Below are 21783 nucleotides of genomic sequence, written 5' to 3'. Positions count from 1 at the left end.
GGCTCACGGACCCAGCGGCTCTGCGGCATGTGGGATCCTCCCGGACCGGGGCACAAACCCGCGTCCCCTGCATCGGCAGGCAGACTCCCAACCACTGCGCCACCAGGGAAGCCCGAATAAATGCCTTTTAAAAGCACTGCTTAGAGCCTAAGCTCTTTAAGTGCACCGAAGCTTAAACACACTTCAAAATGACTGTTTTGGACAGTTTCAGTGGTTTCCTGAGAACTTAAATACCTTGAAAAGTGAACATCCTTCACTGAGGTGGTTTTGTTGAGTTAGTGTGAATTCCATGTATAGTGGGAAACCTGTAGTGACTCTCTACCTGAGGACTACCGAAATACAGGAATACTTTTTCCACCCAGCTTTTTGGGATTCTTCTTAGTCACACTGAAAAATGTCCAGGGAAAGTGTAAATATATATATACTTTTTTTTTCAGAATGCTAGTGCCCCATTACCCTAAGTGGTGGTTGAAAATAACAGTCCCATGGAAGGTATTTTTATGGCTGTAAACCTGACACTAGTATGGCAACCTTTTCTACCTTAACCATGCCAACTCTGTTCTGAGAATACCACTAAAATTCTCCTTCGGGTAATGTGAAATGTGGCCATTAGATCCAGGTGAGTTCATAAGACAGAGTTCATAAGATTCCTAAATAGAAAACCTACAAGAAAATGAAAACACCCAGACTGTTCTGCTTTTAAGAATAAGTGTGGGGGGCTTCCCTGGTGGCGCAGTGGTTGAGAGTCTGCCTGCAGATGCAGGGGACGCGGGTTCGTGCCCCGGTCCGGGAGGATCCCACATGCCGCGGAGCGGCTGGGCCCGTGAGCCATGGCCACCGAGCCTGTGCGTCCGGAGCCTGTGCTCCGCAACGGGAGAGGCCACAACAGTGAAAGGGCTGCGTACGGCAAAACAAAAACAAAAACAAAAAGATTAAGTGTGGGGTTTCCCTGCTGGTGCAGTGGATAAGAATCCGCCTGCCAATGTAGGGGACACGGGTTCGAGCCCTGTTCCGGGAGGATCCCACATGCTGTGGAGCAACTAAGCCCGTGTGCCACAACGACTGATCCTGCGCTCTAGAGCCCGCGAGCCACAACGACTGAGCCCACATGCCACAACTACTGAAGCCCACGTGCCTAGAGCCCGTGCTCTGCAATAAGAGAAGTCACTGCAATGAGAAGCCCGTGAACCACAACGAAGAGTAGCCACTGCTCGCCGCAACTAGAGAAAGCCTGTGCACAGCAACGAAGACCCAACTCAGCCAAAAATAAATAAATAAATTTATTAAAAAAAAAAAAAGTGTGTTACGGATAAAACCAGCTCACATTCTGATAACAAATAAGTGCTCATTAAGTTTGGTTTTTTTAAGCTGAACTTTAATGAGTAAAAATCCCTCACGAATGAAGTTTATGTAATGGCCTATAGCCGAAATGAAATTTTAATTTTTCTTGCTCACATGATTTTTTTTCCTTCTCTGTTCTGACTTCTTTCAGTTGAGCCTTTATGACAGAAAAAAAAACAATTGATATTTCTCCTCATGCCCTTTATCTCACCCCAGTAAAAAGCAGGAGAAATATAATACATAGATTAAAACAGAATTGTATTAAATATTCACTTTCCTGTTAATCAGATGAATTTCATTCATTCCAGGGCAGTCAGAGAGAAAAATACAGGCAAGTTGGTTTTCGAACTCACATCGACACTCCAAATTGTGCTGGGAATGCCCACTGCTTGCTTAGAAATACTTAGTGTGGAAAATTTCCCTAAAGGTGTGCATCGCCTCAGCTGACTTGGCAGTGCCTGCCCTGGGCTCCTTCACCAGGGCAGCCCCATCGCGGAGCTGCAGGCTCGAGGTAGAGGTGCTGCCGTCATTTCCCAGCTGAGCAAGCACTCTCCCGAGCCTGGTCTTTATTGTGTGGTGACAAGTTTCACAATCATGCTGATGATCCGTGACCCTCGAGGACAGGTACACAGATCTATGCTTGGGTTTTTTATCTTATCCTGGAGAAGCTGGTCAAGTTCGCAGCGAAGTTCCTTTACTAATTCAGCCACCTAAAATGAAAGTTGCAATGTAAGCAGTGCTTGGACCAACAGGGGAGGAAAGGTTATTAAAGGAAATTCTCCAGTTATGATTATCATTATTCTAGATTTCTGCTATTTTAATTCCATGGTGGGGGAACTAAACAATTTTTTCTAAAACTGCTTCTAAAATTTCTTGATGCAATTATAGGAACATACACTCAATGTCAGCTCTGTAATATACTAAGTGGGGTCCATTTTAAAAAGCCTCCTCTCTCACATCTCATTTAAAGAAAAGATTAAATCGGGAAATATGGCTTTTATATAGTGTGCTCCATAGTAAAGCTTGGTCGGCTTTTACAATTTGCTCCGAGAGGAGAAGCAGGAAAATGGAGAATTAAAAATGGCAGATGTTAAACCAAAAAAATCTCTTTAACTTTGGAATTTGTCCGCTTTTGTTGGTGGGGACAGGGTTGGGAGACAGCCTCCATGTTTTACGGCGGTTTGCCTGTGCTGACGCAGTGCCACTGTGCGTGTCTTGCCAGCATCTGTTCGGCTGCTGCTCCGCTGTCTGGCAACCCTGCAGGGTGGACTGTCTGCATCACGCAGGCTCACGCCATGTGCCCTGCCAGAGTGAATGGTTCAGGTGGTCCAGGCCTTAGAGTCCTAGAGTCCATGACATTCTTCAGCCACAGGAGTTGGTTTAGGAGAGGAGGTTTGCTGGAACTTTTAGGAAAGAAGCGTTCTGTCTTCCCTTTTGGACAGTATATGCTGCACGGACGTTGACCCAGGAGCCGCTACAGCCGTCCTGCTACCACAGGGCCAGACAGGCTTTTGTTGTTAAGCAGCTGAATCAAACCAACACTGCCTGGCCCTCTTGACCTGTACTGTCCCATGTGGCTAATCTCCTGACCACATGAAATGTGCCTGATCCGAATCGAGATGCGCTGTGAGTATAAAATACACACCAGATTCTGAAGACTTAGTATGAAAAAAGAGTATAAAAATCTCAATTGTTTATATTGATTACATGTTGAAATTAAAACTTTTTAGATGTCTTCTGTTATATAAAATACTAAAACTAATTTCACCTATTTACTTTTTTTTAATGTGGCTACTGGAAAAATTATTAGGTATGTGGCACACATATTTCTCCTGGGCTGTGCTGCTTCAGACTTTAAAGGGAATTAACTGTAATGTCTGAGTTGGTGTTTCTGCCTCCTGCAATAGAAGATTTCTAAGAGATGCAAATATTAAACATTTTTATATCTTAAATATACTCCCCCTTAAACGTTTTCTAGAGACTCCATATAGTAAATAATTGAGACTTTTTTTTAATGGTGGTTGTGGAATCAGGGTGATTTTTACTTAGTTCTGCTCATCTATATTTTGATTTTCTTTGAACTTGTATTGGTATAACAATTAGGAAGTGCCAACACCTCTGTCATAGCTTCTGTCCGAAGCCTTTCACACCGACTGTCCTGGGCTTCCCCTCCTAGTGTGCTTCCTGAACTCTTACTAAGGCTCCCCCACTGGCCTCACTTCAGCCTCAGTCTTGCTTAGTGTCCCCTGCAGACCCATCATTCACTCTTACTCAGCTCTGTGGTCCTTGTTCCCTGAAGAAATGCTCTATACTTCCTATTATCAGAGCCCCTCATGGCCTGAGTCTCATGCGACAGACTCGTTATCCCTTACCTGATGTGAAGCTGCTGCAAAACGGATCCAACCATCATCCAAGGAGACAATGAACTCTCCCCTTTGGAGCTGCACATTCACTTGTCCTCCTCCGAACAAGACCAGCGGGTACACAGACACCATGCTGCAGTCTCGGATGAACACCCGACTAGTTTTGATCTTCTCATGGTACAGCAGGTAGGGGCTGTCAAAGTGTCTGACCTGAAACATATGACAGTTATGTCACTGGCAACATAAGGGGAACTCCACCAGTCCCAGGGATTTAATCATCACCTGTCCAATGACTCCCAAAATTACCTTCAGCCTGTAGGTTCCCCTGAGCTCCAGCCTTGTATGTGCAACTGCCTACTTGATGTCTGTACTCGGACATCTAACAAGCATCTCAGACTTGTTGTGTTCAAAAGGAATTCTCAATTTTCCCCTCCTTGTGGTGTTCACTATCTCATTAAATGATACTCCCATTCACCCAGTTTGCGCCCAGTTGCTCAAGCTCCCAATTTAGGAGCCATCCTTGATGGCTCTCTCTCCCTCACTCCATCTATATCATCACTAAGTCCTGTCAGCTCTGTTTTCAAAATACATGAGTAACTGACATATTCTCACCACTTCTACAGCTACCACCTCATGCAAACTGTCATCTCATACAGACCACTACAATGGCTTCCTATGTACCTGCCCTTTTGCACCTTCACAGTTTCTTTTCCATACAGAGGCCACAGTGATCTTTTAAAAACCAGTTAGGGCTCAGAACCCTCCAGAGATTTCCCAAGGATAAAATCTCAGATCCTTCTGTGGATCCTACACGACCTGATCCCTGCCCACTTGTCCCAACTCATCTACCACTTCCACCCCTAACCATCCCCTCCATTTGCACTGGCTGCCTTCTTGCATTTCCTGGGACACACCAAATATGCTCCCATCTCATGGTCTTTGCACTTATTTCCTCAGCTTGGAATGTCCTCTCTTTAGATACCTGCATGACTTGCCCTTTTACTTCATTTAGGATCTGCTCAATTGTTTTCTCCTGAGAGTTCTTCCCTGGTCACTCTATGTAAAGTAGCCCCTCTTGGGAGGTAGAGGGATAAATTAGGAGTACGGGATTAATACTGATATTCACCACGGTATATAAAAGATAAATAACAAGGATTACTGTATAGCACAGGGAACTATATGCAATATCTCGTAATAACCTATAGTGGAAACGAATCTGATGCTATATACCTGAAACTAACACAATACTGTAAATCAACTATAGTTTAAAAAAAAAAAAGCCCCTCTTCTGTCACTCTCGATCTCTTACAGTTTTATTTTCCTTCATAACATTTGTCATTAACCTGAGATTATTTACTTATTCCTTGCCTGTCTTCCCCATTAGAATGTAAGTTCCCTGAGGGCAGAGACCTTGCCTCCCTAGCTCATCCGCTGTCCTCCATGGCCTGCAACAATGCCTGGCACAGAGGAGGTGCTAGCAGATACTGAGTGGATGCATGAATGACTTGGATTCACTGAAGAAATGCCATGGTAAACTCAGGGGAGGACGAGTGGAGGTAACTTGGGCCCCCGGTTCCCAAGTACACATGCAGCCAAGAGGGCAGATGACTTCCTGGTCCTCAGACTCTCCTGAGCTTAACACTTCTTTTCATGCTTTGCTGACACTTTACTCAGTAGTTTCACAGGTTGACCAGCCCTAACACTTCAAACTCTCTTCCTGCAGTCTCCTTTCCTCTCTTCCTCCATCTCTTTATCGAGATGAAGCTTTATTGAGCATCTGCTTTCAGCTATGCTGGCTAGGCACCGTGCTCGACATCAAGAAGGCAGAGATGAATAAAATTCAACTCCTGTCTTCAGGAATTTTACAAGTCCAAGAATGAGACATACCATAAGCTATAAAATAATGTGATAAGTACAACAGTGGAAAAATGCACACTACACAGTGACAGAACAGAAGTAAGGAGCAACTTGGAGAGGGACACTGGGAAAGGGATATATGATGGGAGCCTGGAGGATAAGTAGGAGCCTGCTGGGGAATTAGAATGCCATTCCAGGCATAGAGGACAGTGTGTCCTGTGTCATGGCACCGGGGGACACTGTTGGTAGTCTGGTATTGCTGGAGCATAAAGAATGACAGGAGTGGGCAGGGGACATGGGCTAAGAAGGGGCTAGATGTGAAGGGTCGTAGGAGAGTTTACAGTAAACTCCATCTATGAAGAGTTTCAAGCAAGGGTATGACATGATCAAATGTGTGTTTTGTAAAGATGATTCTGGGAGCAGTAGTATAAAAGGTTGGAGAGAGAAAGCACCAGAAGTAAGATTAGTACTTCAGGCAAGAGACAGATATTTGGGGTTTGAACTGAGGAAATGGCAGCAGGGACAAGAGAAGTAGGCAAATCTGAGACATGTCAAAAGGTGGAAGTGTTAGGACCTGGTGACCAATTAGACTGGCATCAGGAGAAAAGAAGCAGGGTCCATGTGACTCCAGGGTTCTGATTTGGATGGTCCCATTTCACCAAGACAGGGAACACAGAGGAGTGAATTCAGAGATAATGAGTTTGATTTTTCAGCTTTTGAGTTTGAGGTGACTAGAAGGCATCCAGGTGGTGATTTCCAGCAAGACAGCTCAGAAAAAAAAGCCCAGGACGAGAGAGAGAGATTTGGGGTCTGTGTCAGCATGTAGGTGGCAGTTAGAACCACGATGTTGTGCCCTGGTGGTTCAGGAAGATTCTGTGCACGGTAATAAGAGAACAAGGACAGAACCACGATTTCAGAGTAAGGGAAGAGAATCTGGTAAAGGGGCTAGAGGGGGATGATCAGTGAGAGAGAAGAAAGTGATATTTCAGAAGCAAAAAACATCAAAGATAGTGTCAAGAGGTAGGGAAGTCAGCAATGTCAAAAACTTCATGAGTCAAGAATGATGAGAGCTAGGGAATTTGTTCCCTATATTTGACAACTAGGAGGTTATTCATGACTTCTGATGAATTTAGTGGAGGGGTGGGAGCAGAAGCCTCCCAGCAATTGGCTGAAGGAAGAAGGAGAGCTGAGGAAGTTGGATCGACAAGCACAGGTCATGGCCTCTTAAGGCACAGATGGCGTGAGAGAATTACATCATGACCTCTTAAATCACCACCACAAAGAAACAATTTTATATCTGAAAGCAGGCTTAATAGTTCAATTTCCAGTACATTTGTGCTTATTCATCTTTCCCCAAGTCAGTGATGCTGCTAAAGACAGTGAGTGATAGAACAAGGTTTGGCTGAAGTGAAGGGACTGTTTCTCACCCCAACAACAAGGCTTTGAACTGCATGGGTCCACTTACACTCAGATTTTTTCAATACTAAATACTACAGTACTACACAATTCGCATTGGTTGAATCTGTGGATGTGGAACCTGACTGTAAGTATACCCAGCCATCCTGACCTGGTAGTTCACTGATGAAGGGTGAATGTGTACATATCCATCGTTCTTGGTGACAAACTTCAATTCCTCTGATTTCGGTTGCATTCTGACAGCTCCGGTACTGGTCTTCTGAAATTTCCCTTCTGGGCTTTTCACCTAAACAACAGGTATTTGTTAAAAAAAAAATATATATATATATATATATATATATATATATAAATAAAATACGTATTTCCATTGTAGGATCTATCCCTTGACAAAAAAAGTCTTGTTTGAATGCCCTTGTTGCTGCTTCCCTCTCTCTGTTTCCTTTTGGAAGCAGTATAAGCATGCTTTCTTTTTCTTTTTTTAACCATGAGGAGGTGTGGATGTAAATGGAGTTCTGGGTGACTATACCACACACCAGCCACATGGGGGAGAAACCACGTTGATGTTTCAGGTCTGCCCTGATTATCAGGGAAAGAGATTCAGCTGGCAACACTGGACCAGGAATCTGCTGACAATTCCAATACCAAGCCAACATTTCCAAATGAATTTTTCAAAATAGTGAAAAACAGATTGTTTCACACAAAAAAATGAAAAGTTTATGTGCACACACACACACCTCCATATTTACTGTAGAAAATAACATTACTACTATATAACACAGGGAACAATATTCAATATCTTGTAATAACCTATAATAACTCCTGTAATCCCATGATTAAGAAATAACTAATGTTTGACATATATCATTTTAGTTTTCTGTTAGATTTATATTTATATATAGAAATAAATATATATGTATTAAAACTAATATAGGATCATTTTCTATAAATATTTTCCTAAAACATACTTCTCAGTGGCTATATAGCACCTCACTGTCACATCATCATCACCCAAAGGCCATAGTTTACATTAGGGTTTACTTTTGTTGTTGTACATTCCGTGGGTTTGGGCAAGTATGACATGTTATCTATCATTATGGTACCATGCAGAGTATTTTTACTGCCCTAAACATCTTCTGTGCTCTGCTTATTCATCCCCCTCACCCCTGATTTTTTAAGTGTTTCCACAGCTTTTCTCCAAATGATTTTTTTTTAAAGCAAATTTCAAATGATTTGAAAAGCATGCAAGCACTAAGCAAAAATAAGCCATAAATGAATCAGGAGACATCAACTGAACATTTATCAAAAAGTTAAGTGAGAAATGCTTCAGTACTCTGACAAATTCACATTCTAAGTCTGACAAGGACTGGATAATCAAATCTCAGGTAAAAGTCCAACAGTACATTCAGGTAGGGTTTCCAGAAGAGGGGGATCATAGGCGGTCCCATGACAAGGCACTGACTTGTTCTTATCTAATTTTAGTCCAGAGTAGAGGGCATAAGGGAAATTGTAGTAGAATCAAATTTCTACCTAACATAGGTTAGTTATGCACAGACTGGCTGACAGTGACATTTATGTCCATTTTAATTCCTGGAATGTCATAATGTCAGAAGGATTAAAAAGGCACCTTATTTTATACAATAAATGTGTTCTTGAATGATGTATCAACACATTTGGGGAACTGAAGAATTGGAAATATATACTATGCTTAGAAGGCTGTGTGTGTGTGTCTTTAAAATGATTAATGTGCATGTCTTACATCCCTTGGCTAAAATCAAACAGGAAGTGGGAGGACCCAGGAAAAATGTTTCCTTACCTGCACTACATTTGGATACAGAGCAGCACACAGCATTGCTGATATCAACTTGGGGTTCTCAGCATTTGAGTTAGCCTGTGAGAAATAGAGCATTAAAGTAATGTGGCTATTTCTGTCTATCCCTGGAAATTATTATATTTCTCTTGATTTCTAAAAAGCATCTCATTTCTATCACTTTGCTAGAAAGATTATTTCTAAGTAAAAAAAAAAAAATCTACTGGACCACATTAACACAGTACCCATTCCAAGAAGTCCACAATTACTTTCTAGATCTCTGCAGAGCAGTTACAAAGCCAGTGTTCCTAAGGATCAGTCGAGAGAAAGATTCTGGTTCATGAGATGTTCACAATTTCCAGAAAGTACTAACTGTACTTAGAACAGAGTGGCATCAGGTTTCATCTTGAATTGTTCTTCTGATACTTATTACATACAAAACTATCCTGGGTTTGAAAAAGGCTGGTCTGATTAAGAAGACATTATTGGAAAGTCCGTTCTACCTCTGATGGACCTACCAAGAACCAATGTGAAATTAAAAAAAAAAACAAGCAACAATCAACAGAAAAACTCTTGTTTTTCTGAGTGTTAGGTGACATTTGTGGAAAGAAAATCAAGAATGCCACTAACCCACTGCTCATAGGGCTTAAGTGATCAAGGCCTACAAGTGTTCCTGAGGTAACAGACTATGAGTGTGATCATCAAAGAGAAGTAAGAACTAACTACACATTCTTTACCTCTTCTCCTGTGGCATCCAAGATACCATCTCCTCCTCCTTGGGCCCTTTTCTCAATTTCCCTTGCTCTGAGTCCCTCTTTTACAAAGCCTATATCCGATAACAGTTCTGTGAACTGTCGTTTGAGGCTGGCCATTTCCTGAAAGAAATGGAAAAAATCTTTAAGCAGGGGCATCAACTTATCAAAGGTAAGAATGACTACAAAAACGAATTAGTTCAGTGTATAGTAATGAGACTCATATGGGTTTACCAAACAGGTATGAAGATTATCTTGTCTCTTCATTCACAAAAGGGCAGTTTTCACTCATACAAACCAGCAGTGTAAAACCATTACACAGAAATTCACAAATTTCAGAAAACCCAAAGATCATTTAATTCTAATTCTAATTTGTTAAAAAAAAAACAAACCATTAATTGGATTTTGGGTAGGTCTGATTTTCCTCGCAATTCTTAGGACAGCCAAAAACACAGTTTACTTTGTGGAACTCTAGCTCAAGGTGCTGTGACACTGTCTGGTTTTTCCTACTTCCTTTCTGCTCAGGTCCTCTTAGTGCCTTACCCGAGCCTAGAGTGGTTAGTGTTCTCTCTTAAAAGATGCAGAACACCCACCTCAGAACCTTCCCTCTTTCTCTTACTTTGTGAACTTGGCTGGCTCACATTTTCCCTACGAATAGGAATACTATTAAGTGGTTTAGATTTAGAAACCCCTTTCTGCATCTGAGCACAAGTGTGAGAATGAAAAGCACAAACCTCTGGCATCTGTTCGAATATGAGCTGTATATCAGACAATAGAAAAGCAGATAATGACAATCAAAGGAATGGAAAGCTAAGCAATGCTACCCTGTATCTGATGACAATTTAAGTATTTTCTTGGACTGTCAATCACAGATGTATAACATGGCAAAATATAACTAGGAGTTAAATATACCAGAGTTCTATTTCACGACAAGGTTTTAATATCTTAATAAAACTAATTCTAGGACTTCCCTGGTGGTGCAGTGGTTAAGAATACACCTGCCAATGCAGGGGACACAGGTTCGAGCCCTGGTCTGGGAAGATACACATGCTGTGGAGCAATTAAGCCCGTGCGCCAGCCACAACTACTGAGCCTGCGCTCTAGAGCCCACGAGCCACGACTATTGAGCCCGGGTGCCTAGAGCCCATGCTCCGCAACAAGAGAAGCCACCACAATGAGAAGCCTGTGCACTGCAATGAAGAGTGGCCCCCGCTCACCGCAACTAGAGAAAAGCCTGCATGCAGCAATGAAGACCCAATGCAGCCAAAATAAATAAATTATAAAAAAAAAGTCGATTAAAAAAAGAAACACAAAACATTCTACAATACAATCTAAGCTGGACTTTAGTGAAGTCCAGAGGTAGCTGTTTGATGGCCCATAGATCACAGCAAAATCTACACACATCCTAAAGAAAAAGAATAAATTTAGTAAAAAATGTAATTTAAAAGAAATATTGTTTTATACTTAAAACTCTTAATGACTCAAGAAAATATTACTGCACCTTACATATAAAATACCCTTTAGACCAGTGCTTCTCAACCCTGGCAGCATATCAGAATCACTTTGGTGAACTCAACAACAAGGAAAATAAACATGCTCAGGCTCCACCCCTGGAGATCCAGATGTAATTGGCCTGGAGTGGAATTTGGGTATTTTTACTTTTTTTTTTTTTTAAGCTCCCTCGGTTGAATCTAATGTGTAGCCAGGATTGAAAATCATTGCGTTTGTTGTACTTAGAATAAAGCTAGAGCCTTTGTCTTCTCAAAACGCCTCACTGCAGTACACCTAAAGGCAGAGAAGAATAAAGGCAAATACTGGGATGGTTTTGAGGTCTCTTACTTCATTTTAAATAACCATGCATTCAATGAATTTTACTGAGCATCAACTGTGTGCTAAGTACTGTTCTAGGCACTGGGGATACAGTATTGAACAAAACATAAAATCTCGGCTCTGGGGCTTCCCTGGTGGTGCAGTGGTTGAGAGTCCACCTACCGATGCAGGGGACACGGGTTCGTGCCCCGGTCTAGGAAGGTCCCACATGCCGCGGAGCGGCTGGGCCCGTGAGCCATGGCCGCTGAGCCTGCGCGTCCGGAGCCTGTGCTCCGCAACGGGAGAGGCCACAACAGTGAGAGGCCCGCGTACCGCAAAAAAAAGAAAAAGAAAAAAAATCTCGTCTCTGATGGAGCTTATGGGGTAGAGAGATAACTAGCTGTCAGGTAGTGGTAAGTACTACGAACATTAATTTTGTGTTCTATTCCAAGACATCTTCTAATATAGAAATAAAGTCCTTCCCCCTCCCGAGCCTCAAAATCTTTGAGTGAAATAGATGCTTTGTAAAGATAATGCACCGTTATTATTCTGGCTTTTTTTTTTTTTTGCGGTACGCGGGCCTCTCACTGCTGTGGCCTCTACTGCTGCGGAGCACAGGCTCCGGACGCGCAGGCTCAGCGGCCATGGCTCACGGGCCCAGACGCTCTGCGGTATGTGGGATCTTCCCGGGCCGGGGCACGAACCCGTGGTCCCCTGCATCGGCAGGCGGACTCTCAACCACTGCGCCACCAGGGAAGCCCTATTCTGGCTTTTCATGCCACTTTGGAAGGCGGCCTAAAATACTGTTACAACAGAAGACAGAGCCCTGCCTGTTATTACACAGAAGATAATAAACCTTTCTTTCTCTTTCTTGTGTACTTGTTATTGACATAGTAGCCTCTGATGGACAGAAGAATTAACAAAGAAAATGTGGTTCAGTATTCAGTCTTTGGTTTTAAGGAGAGGGTAAGGGGTTTGGCGATGGTCATAGACCGATTTGAGGATCTGATGAAGCTATGATCCCTTTCTCCAGAATAATGCACGTTATGTATAAGGGTATGACTTTGCATACAATTTCAGGGGCTTATGGATCCGGGTTATGAATGTTTGGTATAACTATGGAAAAAACTGACTTCCAGTAAGCAGTAATCTTCAGAGTGCCTATATTCCCCTAGCCTCCACAGAAGTTAAACACAGATTCACTGAAAAGAGGAAGAACAGATCAGTTGAAAGGTTCAGCACAAAAGGCCTGATGTCATAGTTCAGGAGTCTGTTTTACCCAGGTGGTAAAGCCAAGCATACTCCAAAAATAACATTTTCAATGTCAAGGCAGGACAAGCAAGATAAAGTTGCAACACCCTCTGGTGCGCTACTACAATAGAAAATGAATGAAAACAAATTTCCACAGAAACAACTCACCTGAAGAACTCTTCCTGACAAGAAGTTTTGTCTGCAGTAATTATAACTTGCACGCATACCTTCTTTCGTACTTAGCTGCCATCCCTAAATTTTGGAGAAAATCAAAATGTTACTGTCTTTAGTGCCAACTCTGGTAATAAACCTCAGCTATTAGGTTGTATGCTTACCTTATATGCTCGTAGAAGGGCCAGGTAATCACTGTTTGCAAATGCAAATTCTAGCTTTTTCTGGTTAGCTTCCTCTTTTTTATCCCAGGGAGATACCTAATGAGGAAAACCAGGTTTGAAGGACACATTTTACCCAAGGTTTCAAACGGCACTTTCCTACTGCTGAAGCCAGGTGCCTCGGGAAGTATTTTGTGTGGAACAGAGTACACAGTGGGTGGCTGGTTAAAAGTAATTATGGTGGTTAAGTGCCAAGTTAACAGTCCTACTTGTCCTTGTGAGTCCATCTGCCCACCCGAAATAACCTCTACTGGGTCTTTTACTTCCTAGTGGCAAGATGTCATCAAAGAGCCACTCACTCTAAAAGCTACATCTAAAATCTAAGATTCTGTTAACTCTGTGGTATCTTTATTTTACAGATTCTTATTCATCTTCTATACTTAAGTCTCCCCTATTTCTATACCCATAATTCATGTTTTTTTCCTTTTAAAAATAATGTTTACAGGTCCTCCTTTTCCCTACAAATTAGTAAAATCAGCTGAGAACTTAATTTTCACCGCCTTCTCTTGCTGCAACATACACATGTACTAAAGACACCAGCAAGAGCAAGTTACACTGAGGCCCAAGCTGTATCACACTGAAAATCATTCTAAACCAACTACGGTGCTTCTAATTTTCATATATTTGGACACCTTTATAGCTAACACAACAATAATAAAATTTTATTTTCTATTTGAAAATAAATTTTCTTCCTTTTTAGGAAGACTAGTGGGAAAAGGATTACATTTGGGAATTAACTATGTTTACAGAACCCAGCAAAGGACAGGTGTTCAGTTTTGGCTAAGGATGACATCAATATTTCTAATGAACAATTTCTGCATTCCAATAAAAGAAAACAGACAGTGAGAGGTTATTTAGATGATTTGAGAAATAGGCAATGGAGGTCTTGTTCACAATAATACTGACTGTATGTCTCTGAGCAAGCTACATCACCTAGCCTGGCCCTTGGTTTTGTCATCTGTTGTTAAACGAGGGGGCTGAACTAAGATCTTTTTGCAGATCTGTGAGTTTACAATTCCATGAAGTATAACATTAAAACTGAAGAAAATTATTACATCTATTCCCCTACCTATCTGAGATAAGCCATGGTGAAAATAAAGGAAGAGTGACACTCTACCCAATGACAGCTGAATATTCATTTTCAAGTTTACATGGAATACTTTCCAGGACTGAGCATATACTTAGCCATAAAACAAAGCTTAGTACGTTTTAAAGGACTAAAATAATACAAAGTATGTTCTTTGACCACAACAGAATGAAATTAGAAGTCAATAAAAGGAAAAAACTGGGAAACTCATAGATATGTGGACATTAAACAACACATGCCTAAATAACCAATGAGTCATAGAAGAACTAGAGAGGGAAATCAGAAAATACTTGAAATGCGCCAAAACTACTGAAGACTGCATGCCTAGAGCCCATGCTCCACAGCAAGAGAGGCCACTGCAGTGAGAAGCCCACGCACTGCAGTGAAGAGTAGCTCCCACTCGCCGCAGCTAGAAAAAGCCTGCACGTAGCAATGAAAACCCAATGCACCAAAAAAAAAAAAAAAAAAGAAAATACTTGAAATGAATGAAAATGAAGACAAAACATACCAAAACTTATAGGATGCAGCTAAAGCAGTCCGCAGAAGAAAATTTATAGCTGTATATGTGTATACTAAAAAAGAAGAAAGATCTCAAATCAATAAACTTCCACCTTAAGACACTGGAAAATGAAGAACAAACTAAAACTGAAACAAACAGAAGGAAAGAAACAAAGAGCAGAAATTAATAAAATAGAGAACAGAAAAACAGTAGGGAAAACAAACGAAACCAAAAGCTGGTTCTCTGAAAAGATCAACAAAACTGACAAACCTTTAGCTAAATTGATCAAGAAAAAGAGAGAGAAGGCTCAAATTATTAGAATCAGAAATGAAAGGGGATATTATTAACAAGCTCTCAGAAATAAAAAGGACTATAAAATACTATGTTTATATATTAATAAATTAGGTAATTTAGATGAAATGGACAAATTCCTAGAAAAAGCAAATGATCAAAACTGACTCTATAAGAAGTGGAGAGGTTGAATTAATTATAAAAAAAAAAAATACCCACAAAGAAAAGACGAAGTGGCTTCACTGCTGATTTCTACCAAGCATTTAAAGAAGACTTGACATTAATTCTCACAAAATCTTCAGAAAAATAAAGGAGGAGGGAACACTTCCCAAATCATTATGTGGCCAGTATTACTGATACCAAAGCCAGATAAAGACATCACAAGAAAAGAATACTACAGACCAATAACTCTTATGAATGTAAAAATCCTCAAGACACTAATAAAAAGAACAAAGTTGGAGGACTCACACTTCCCGATTTCAAAACTTACTACAAAACTAGAGTTTTGTATTTTGAATCAAGACAGCATGGAACTGGACTAAGGATAGACATATAACTCAATAGAACAGAATTGAGAATCCAGGAATAAACCCATGTATTTATGGTCAGTTGATTACTGACAAGAATGCTAACACCATTCAGTGGGGAAAGAACAGTCTTTTCAACAAATGGTGATGGGACAACAGGACAGTCACACACAAAAGAATGAAGCTGGATTCTTACTTCACATTATATTCAAAAACTAACTCAAAATGGACCAAAGACCATAATGTAAGAGCTAAAACTATAAAACTTATAGGAAAAAACATAAGGATAAATTTTCAAGACTTTGGATTTGGCAATGGATTCTTAACCATGACAACAACAAAAGCTCGAGCAACAAAAAACTAGATAAATTGGAATTCATAAAAATAAAAACTTTTGTATTTCAAAGAACAGATCAAGAAAGTGAAAAAGGCAACCCATAGTATAGGAGAAAATATCTGCAAATCATGTATCTGTTAAGGAACTTATATCCAGAATATATAAAGAACTCTTATAACTCAATAATAAAAAGGACAAATAACCCAATTAAAAAATGAGCAAACTATCTGAATAGACATTTCTTGACAGATATACAAATGGACAATAAGAAACTGAAAAGATGTTTAATATCATTAGCCATTAGAGAAATACATATCAAAAACCACAAATTCACACCACCTAGAACAGTTATAATAAAGTCAGATAATAACAAGTGTTAGTAAGGATGTGGAAAAATTATAATCCTGATAAAATGCTGGTAGAATGTAAAATGCCACTACTCTGGAAGAGTCTGGAAGTTCCGCAAAAAGTTAAATAGTATTTGACCCAATAATTTCACTCCTAGGTATACACCCAAGACAAATGAAAACATATGTTCACATAAAAACTTGTATATCAATGTTTATAGCCAAAGGTGGAAACAATCCCAAATGTCCTTCAAGTGCTGAATGGATAAACGAAATGTGGTATACCCATACAAAGGAATATTATTTGGCCATAAAAGGAATGAAGCACTGATACATACTATAACATAGATGACTCTTAAAAGCATTATGCTAAGTGAAGAAGCCGATCACAAAACACTATATATTATATTGTTTCATTAATATGAAATGTCCAGAAGAGGCAAATCTATGAACATAGCAAGGAGATTGGTGGTTATCTATGAATGGAGTGGATGGGGGGTTGGAGGGAAACAGGAGAGTGACAGCTAAGAGGTGGTTTTTTGTTTTTTTCACATCTTTACTAGAGTATAATTGCTTTACAATGGTGTGTTAGTTTCTGCTGTATAACCAAGTGAATCAGCTATACATACACATATATTCCCATATCTCCTCCCTCCTGCGTCTCCCTCCCACCCTCCCTATCCCATCCTCTAGGTGGACACAAAGCACCGAGCTGATCTCCCTGTGCTATGCAGCTGCTTCCCACTAGCTATCTATTTTACATTTGGTAGTGTGTATATGTCCATGCCACTCTCTCACTTCATCCCAGTTTACCCCTCCCCCTCCCCATGTCCTCAAGTCCATTCTCTACGTCTGCATCTTTATTCCTGTCCTGCCCCTAAGAGGTTTTTTTTTTAATGAAGTGATTAAAAACGTTCTAAAACTGACTAGGGTGATGACTGCACAATACTAAAAACTACTGTATACTTTACATGGGTGAATTATATTTCAATAAAGCTGTTGAAAAAAGTACTCCAATATATTTATTGTTTTTTAAAATCAGGAAGGGGCACTTTTTGCTTGCTTGCTTTTCTGGTTTTCCTATAATGAGCAAGTAAAGCAGATACATAAAAAGCACATTTAGATGACTTAAATAAGCTGGCTCTCTAGTTCTTAATCTTTATTTGGGGCATGGATTTCTTTGAGGATCCAATAAAAGTTAAGACACATTGTGCCTGAAAGATTCACATATAATATACTCACAGGAAAAGTATTAGGGGCTCACATAACCCTGAAGCCCCCATGGTCCCCTTAGAGACTTACGGACTCCAGTTCAGATGGATGCTGTTTACTTACAAAAGGAGACTTAAAAGCTAAACTCGCAGCAATGGTGAGAGCAGGATCCAAACAGCGGAAGATAGACCCAAACAGCATTAGTTTTCCGATTCTCACATCTACAGGCAGAGAAGCCAAGTGATACCCTAGAGGGGTCAGTTTTTCATCTGGAGTTAATGCTCCCAAGTCTCGTAACCGTATTTTTGAGGCACGGAGAGAATCAGTGTGCGGGGGTTCAATGAGCCGAGAGAACACAGACTGGAGATTATGAGTGCTAAACATTTCTAAAATTTTAATTCTGAAAAAAGAAAACAAAACAATTTGTCATTTTTATTTCTGGTGGGATGACACAAAGAGGTAAGCTTCTTCTGTGAATGAAAATAATTTATAATTTCCCAAATATATGCTTTCATAAACCAAACCATGCCAGTTTAAATAAATTTTTAAAAAATCTCTTATGTCTTTTACTTCTCCTAGCAATAAGTTACAGAAACACTTTCAGATTCTGAAATTTACTGAGATTCAGAATAAATTTCTCTCTATAAACTTCCAAAATGCTTTTTTCTATAACAGTGGGTTCAAATCATGAAATAAAATTCAAATGATCCACCTACTCTCTTTCCCACATCTGAAATTGCATAATAATTGTTTATAAAATTAACCTGCATTGTGTCCTGCCTTGTAACAGCTCTTGAGAAGCTGTTTTAAATTATGAATTTAGGCAATTTTCGAAAGAGAAAAATCTAACATATATAAAGTTTATTTATTTCACTTATAATTCCTTTACATTTTTACTAATGTGATGGAAGCCTCTCAAAATACACCTATTGGATAAAAGAAGAGCTGTAACATCTTTGTACAAGTAACTTTTTTCCCTTTGGGTAAACATTTTATGGGCATACTCCCTCAAAATAATGACTCAGTCAAAGAGCATGGATAGTTTTATTTTATTTATTTATTTATTTATTTTTTGTGGTACGCGGGCCTCTCACTGTTGTGGCCTCTCCTGTTGCGGACGGAGCACAGGCTCTGGACGCGCAGGCTCAGCGGCCATGGCTCACGGGCCCAGCTGCTCCGCGGCATGTGGGATCTTCCCAGACCGGGGCACGAACCCGTGTCCTCTGCATCGGCAGGCGGACTCTCAACCACTGCGCCACCAGGGAAGCCCCTAGTTTTAGAGTTCTTATATACGCTACGCAAAGTTTCAGAAAGGTTGAACCAAAGGTTCTCCAGCTTCAGTAACACTGAGTTTAATCATTCATTCGTTAAATCCTATTTTATGATATTTGTTCTTGTTTGTTCATCAGGTAAATAATGGTGTTTTCAAATTGTTTTTGTTCACTTTGTTCTAACTGATAATGAGGGTGTAGATTTCCCCCTGCGATGATTTAATATTGGTGTTGCCCTAGCAGAAATTTCTTGATAAGTTAGATTACTTTCCTGACTTATAAATGTATTCTTAAGCTCTATTTTAGGGCCATCCTCTGCAATGCAAGAGATCTTTATGTGTAGAAAGTTAAAAGGAATGGTAAAGGCAACACTGAAGAGCTCTTTCTTTGCAAATGAATGAGTTCATCCAAGTCCACGCCTAGCAAAACATCTTCTACTAAGAAAAAGAAAACGTGGAACTTAGGGAGAGAAACGTTGGGACCTTTCGGAAGCAGAACACAAGGATCAAGATGTACCTCAGACAGAGCTGTTCCAATGGCACTCTTTGTATTTCTGGTAGCTGCTGCTTTAGAAGCTGGTGACTGAAGTGATGGCTGGTGAATAAATGGAAGCAGACCCCAGATGCAACACGACCTGCTCGACCTTTTCTTTGCAGGGCATTGGCTTGAGAGACAAAAGTATCCTCTAAACTTTCCATCCCTTTGCTGGCATCATATCTATAAAGTAAAAGAAAAGGTAAAAAGCAGTTACTTTATAAAAATGTGGCCAAAATTTTACTTAGCATGGACAGAACAGATGAACCATCCTACTTCTGTAGAAGGACAGTGTCCCGCATGTTCTGGGGTAGCTGAGTCCGTGGTGGGAGCACTTTGTGCTAATTTAAATGGTTTCTGTACTATATACTACATACAGTTTCTTTATTCAATTAAAAAAATTTTTTTTCATTTTATTTTCGACAAATAAAAATTACAGATATTTAAGGTGTACAATGTGATGTTTTGATATATGTATACATTGTGAAATGATTACCAACCTTTTGGTAATTAACATTTCCATCACCTCCCATACCAATTCTTTTTCATTCAAGCACATGTAAAGCATATAAGAAAAAGAGGAAAAATAATTATTTCTAAGGTAAAAACTTAAAATTTCTACCTCTGTTTGAATATAAGATTCATGATCCTAGCTACAGAATCACTCATATCTACAGAGTTTTCATAAAGTATTTTTTCAAACGTGATCCATGTAGCTTAATAGCATTAGCCTTTAACAGCTGTGTTGCTCCAAATGAGGCATCGTTAGCCCCTCTCTTACATCACCAAAAGAGGATACCTCTTTTCTTTCATTTTCCCAGAATCGATGACATAGACAACATCATCGATGGTTATGGATGTCTCAGCAATGTTGGTGGAAATTATAATCTTAGTTACACCGATAGGAGGTTTTACAAACACAGCCTGCTGCTCTTCACTGGATAAAGATGAATGAAGCGGGTGAACAACACATCTAAAAAAGAAAAAAAAAAAAAAGGATTTAGTGTTCTAGTACAAAACACTGAAATTGGGTTATAATGGGTGAATTTCTATTAAAACTAACAATGTGACTCCAAAAATCAGGAGCTTCTCCACAACCTGTCCTCAAGGCCCAGGTCTTCTAAATGGGAAAGTTCTTTCTGACCCTTAAAAAATATTTACTCAGTTCTATGAACTAAAAACCTTGCATCAACTTGGGAAAAACTGGAGTGTAATTCACTAGTAAATAATCAAGAGGACTAAGTAGTTGACATTCTACAAGTAACAAGCCTGGAGCACACTAACCAACAAAGAATCATTTTTTTCCCTACCTTTAAATTCAGAGAAAGAGAGACAGAGACAGTCATGTATGCTAAGAAACTTGAGTCTTATATTTCTAGGGGGTGTTCATCTGTCAAGTAGTGTCCCCTTCGATATGAAGACACACCCAGTCTGTCTTACTACTGGAATAGGAACCACTGAAAATTATTTTTTCTCAAAATGGTAGCATTTCTTTGTTGTTATTAACACTGGCTTCTCCAATCCCCAGTATCTGGCAAATGAAATTACAGTTGACCCTCAAAAAATACACAGATTAGGGAAGGCCAATCCTCTGTGCAGTCAAAAATCCATGTATAATTTATAGCTGGCCCTTTGTATATGTGGTTCCTCTGTATCTGTGGTTCTGCATCCATGGATTTAACTAACCATGTATCATGTAGTACTACAGTATTTACCATTGAAAAAAATCCAAGTATAAGTGGACCCATGCAGTTCAAACCCGTGTTGTTCTAGGGTTAACTGCACATGCAACTTTGCTGAGTCACTACGCTAAGTGAAGAGAAACATTTTTATATAATGGAATGGAAATGACTGACTCCCTGGAACAAACTGTTTTGTCTATTCCCAGCTGGCATAAACAAACATATTTTTGAGCAGTGACACCAGGGTTGAAAGAGGGTGATGACAGTCAAAGAGATCTTTCTGGTTATTCATTTTCACACATAACTGGAATAGATGATTAAGAATATAGAAAGCAATTAACTTACCGATTACTACGTCTGTTGTTGAATAGAGAATTAGACTGTAGCTGTTCATAAAGCATTTTGATTTCTGCTAGTCCCGGTAAAAATACAAGTATAGCACCTGGGTATATAAAAAGAATCAATCTGATAGATGTGAAAAAGAAAAAACTAATACAGATTTAATTTTAAACGAAAAATGTAATAATCTGAGATTTTCACAATTTTCTTTTCTTTGTAAAGTCCCCAGGGGACTAAATGGAAAACAAACTTGTAGAATATATTTTCTGACTTAATAACTACAGAATGAATGAGGTACTATATCTTTCGAAAACAGAAAAAGAAATGATGTGTAGAAAAATATAATGCCTTACGTTATACAAGAATCATTAGCAAAGCTCTTTAAACATACTTCTTCAGTGCACTGGCCACTGACATTCTGTTTCTATAGAAAGAGTTATCCTTCTAATCTTATATGACAGGAAGACTCTTCTCCCCATTAGTAAATAAAATCCATAAACATTTTATTGGAAATGAGAAAAAGAAACTATAATTGGGCAGCCAATCTGGTAATCTAAATTTAGATATGTGTTGAAGAGGCAGTATATTAACTTACCATGCCATAATAATGGTTTATGGGCTTTAAAATTTTACATTAAAGAAAATAAGCAGTGATAACTGATTATAGTG

The 21783-nt window shown here is 39.7% G+C and overlaps 1 protein-coding gene across 4 annotated transcripts in view; it reads right to left on the bottom strand.

The window, feature by feature from the left end:
• Positions 1-1357: 1357 nt before the first annotated feature.
• The window catches only part of DHX57 (DExH-box helicase 57), a 56627-nt gene continuing 36201 nt past the window's right edge, over positions 1358-21783 (bottom strand). For all 4 annotated transcript variants that reach the window (XM_029232151.1, XM_029232153.1, XM_029232155.1 and 1 more), the window contains exons 14-24: positions 21121-21217; positions 19893-20066; positions 19076-19276; positions 17412-17688; positions 12932-13027; positions 12765-12848; positions 9522-9659; positions 8791-8865; positions 7129-7263; positions 3714-3914; positions 1358-2051 (exon numbers count right to left, since the gene is read on the bottom strand). In XM_029232151.1, coding sequence (XP_029087984.1) covers positions 1908-2051; positions 3714-3914; positions 7129-7263; positions 8791-8865; positions 9522-9659; positions 12765-12848; positions 12932-13027; positions 17412-17688; positions 19076-19276; positions 19893-20066; positions 21121-21217 — 1622 coding nt within the window. In that variant the 3' untranslated portion in view covers positions 1358-1907. The remainder of the gene's footprint in view (positions 2052-3713; positions 3915-7128; positions 7264-8790; positions 8866-9521; positions 9660-12764; positions 12849-12931; positions 13028-17411; positions 17689-19075; positions 19277-19892; positions 20067-21120; positions 21218-21783) is intronic.

The sequence above is a fragment of the Monodon monoceros genome, unplaced genomic scaffold (genome assembly GCF_005190385.1).
Source record: "Monodon monoceros isolate NGI ecotype Baffin Bay Population unplaced genomic scaffold, NGI_Narwhal_1 Super_Scaffold_19, whole genome shotgun sequence".
NCBI lineage: Eukaryota > Metazoa > Chordata > Mammalia > Artiodactyla > Monodontidae > Monodon > Monodon monoceros.
This window is presented reverse-complemented; position numbering and strand designations above follow the sequence as displayed.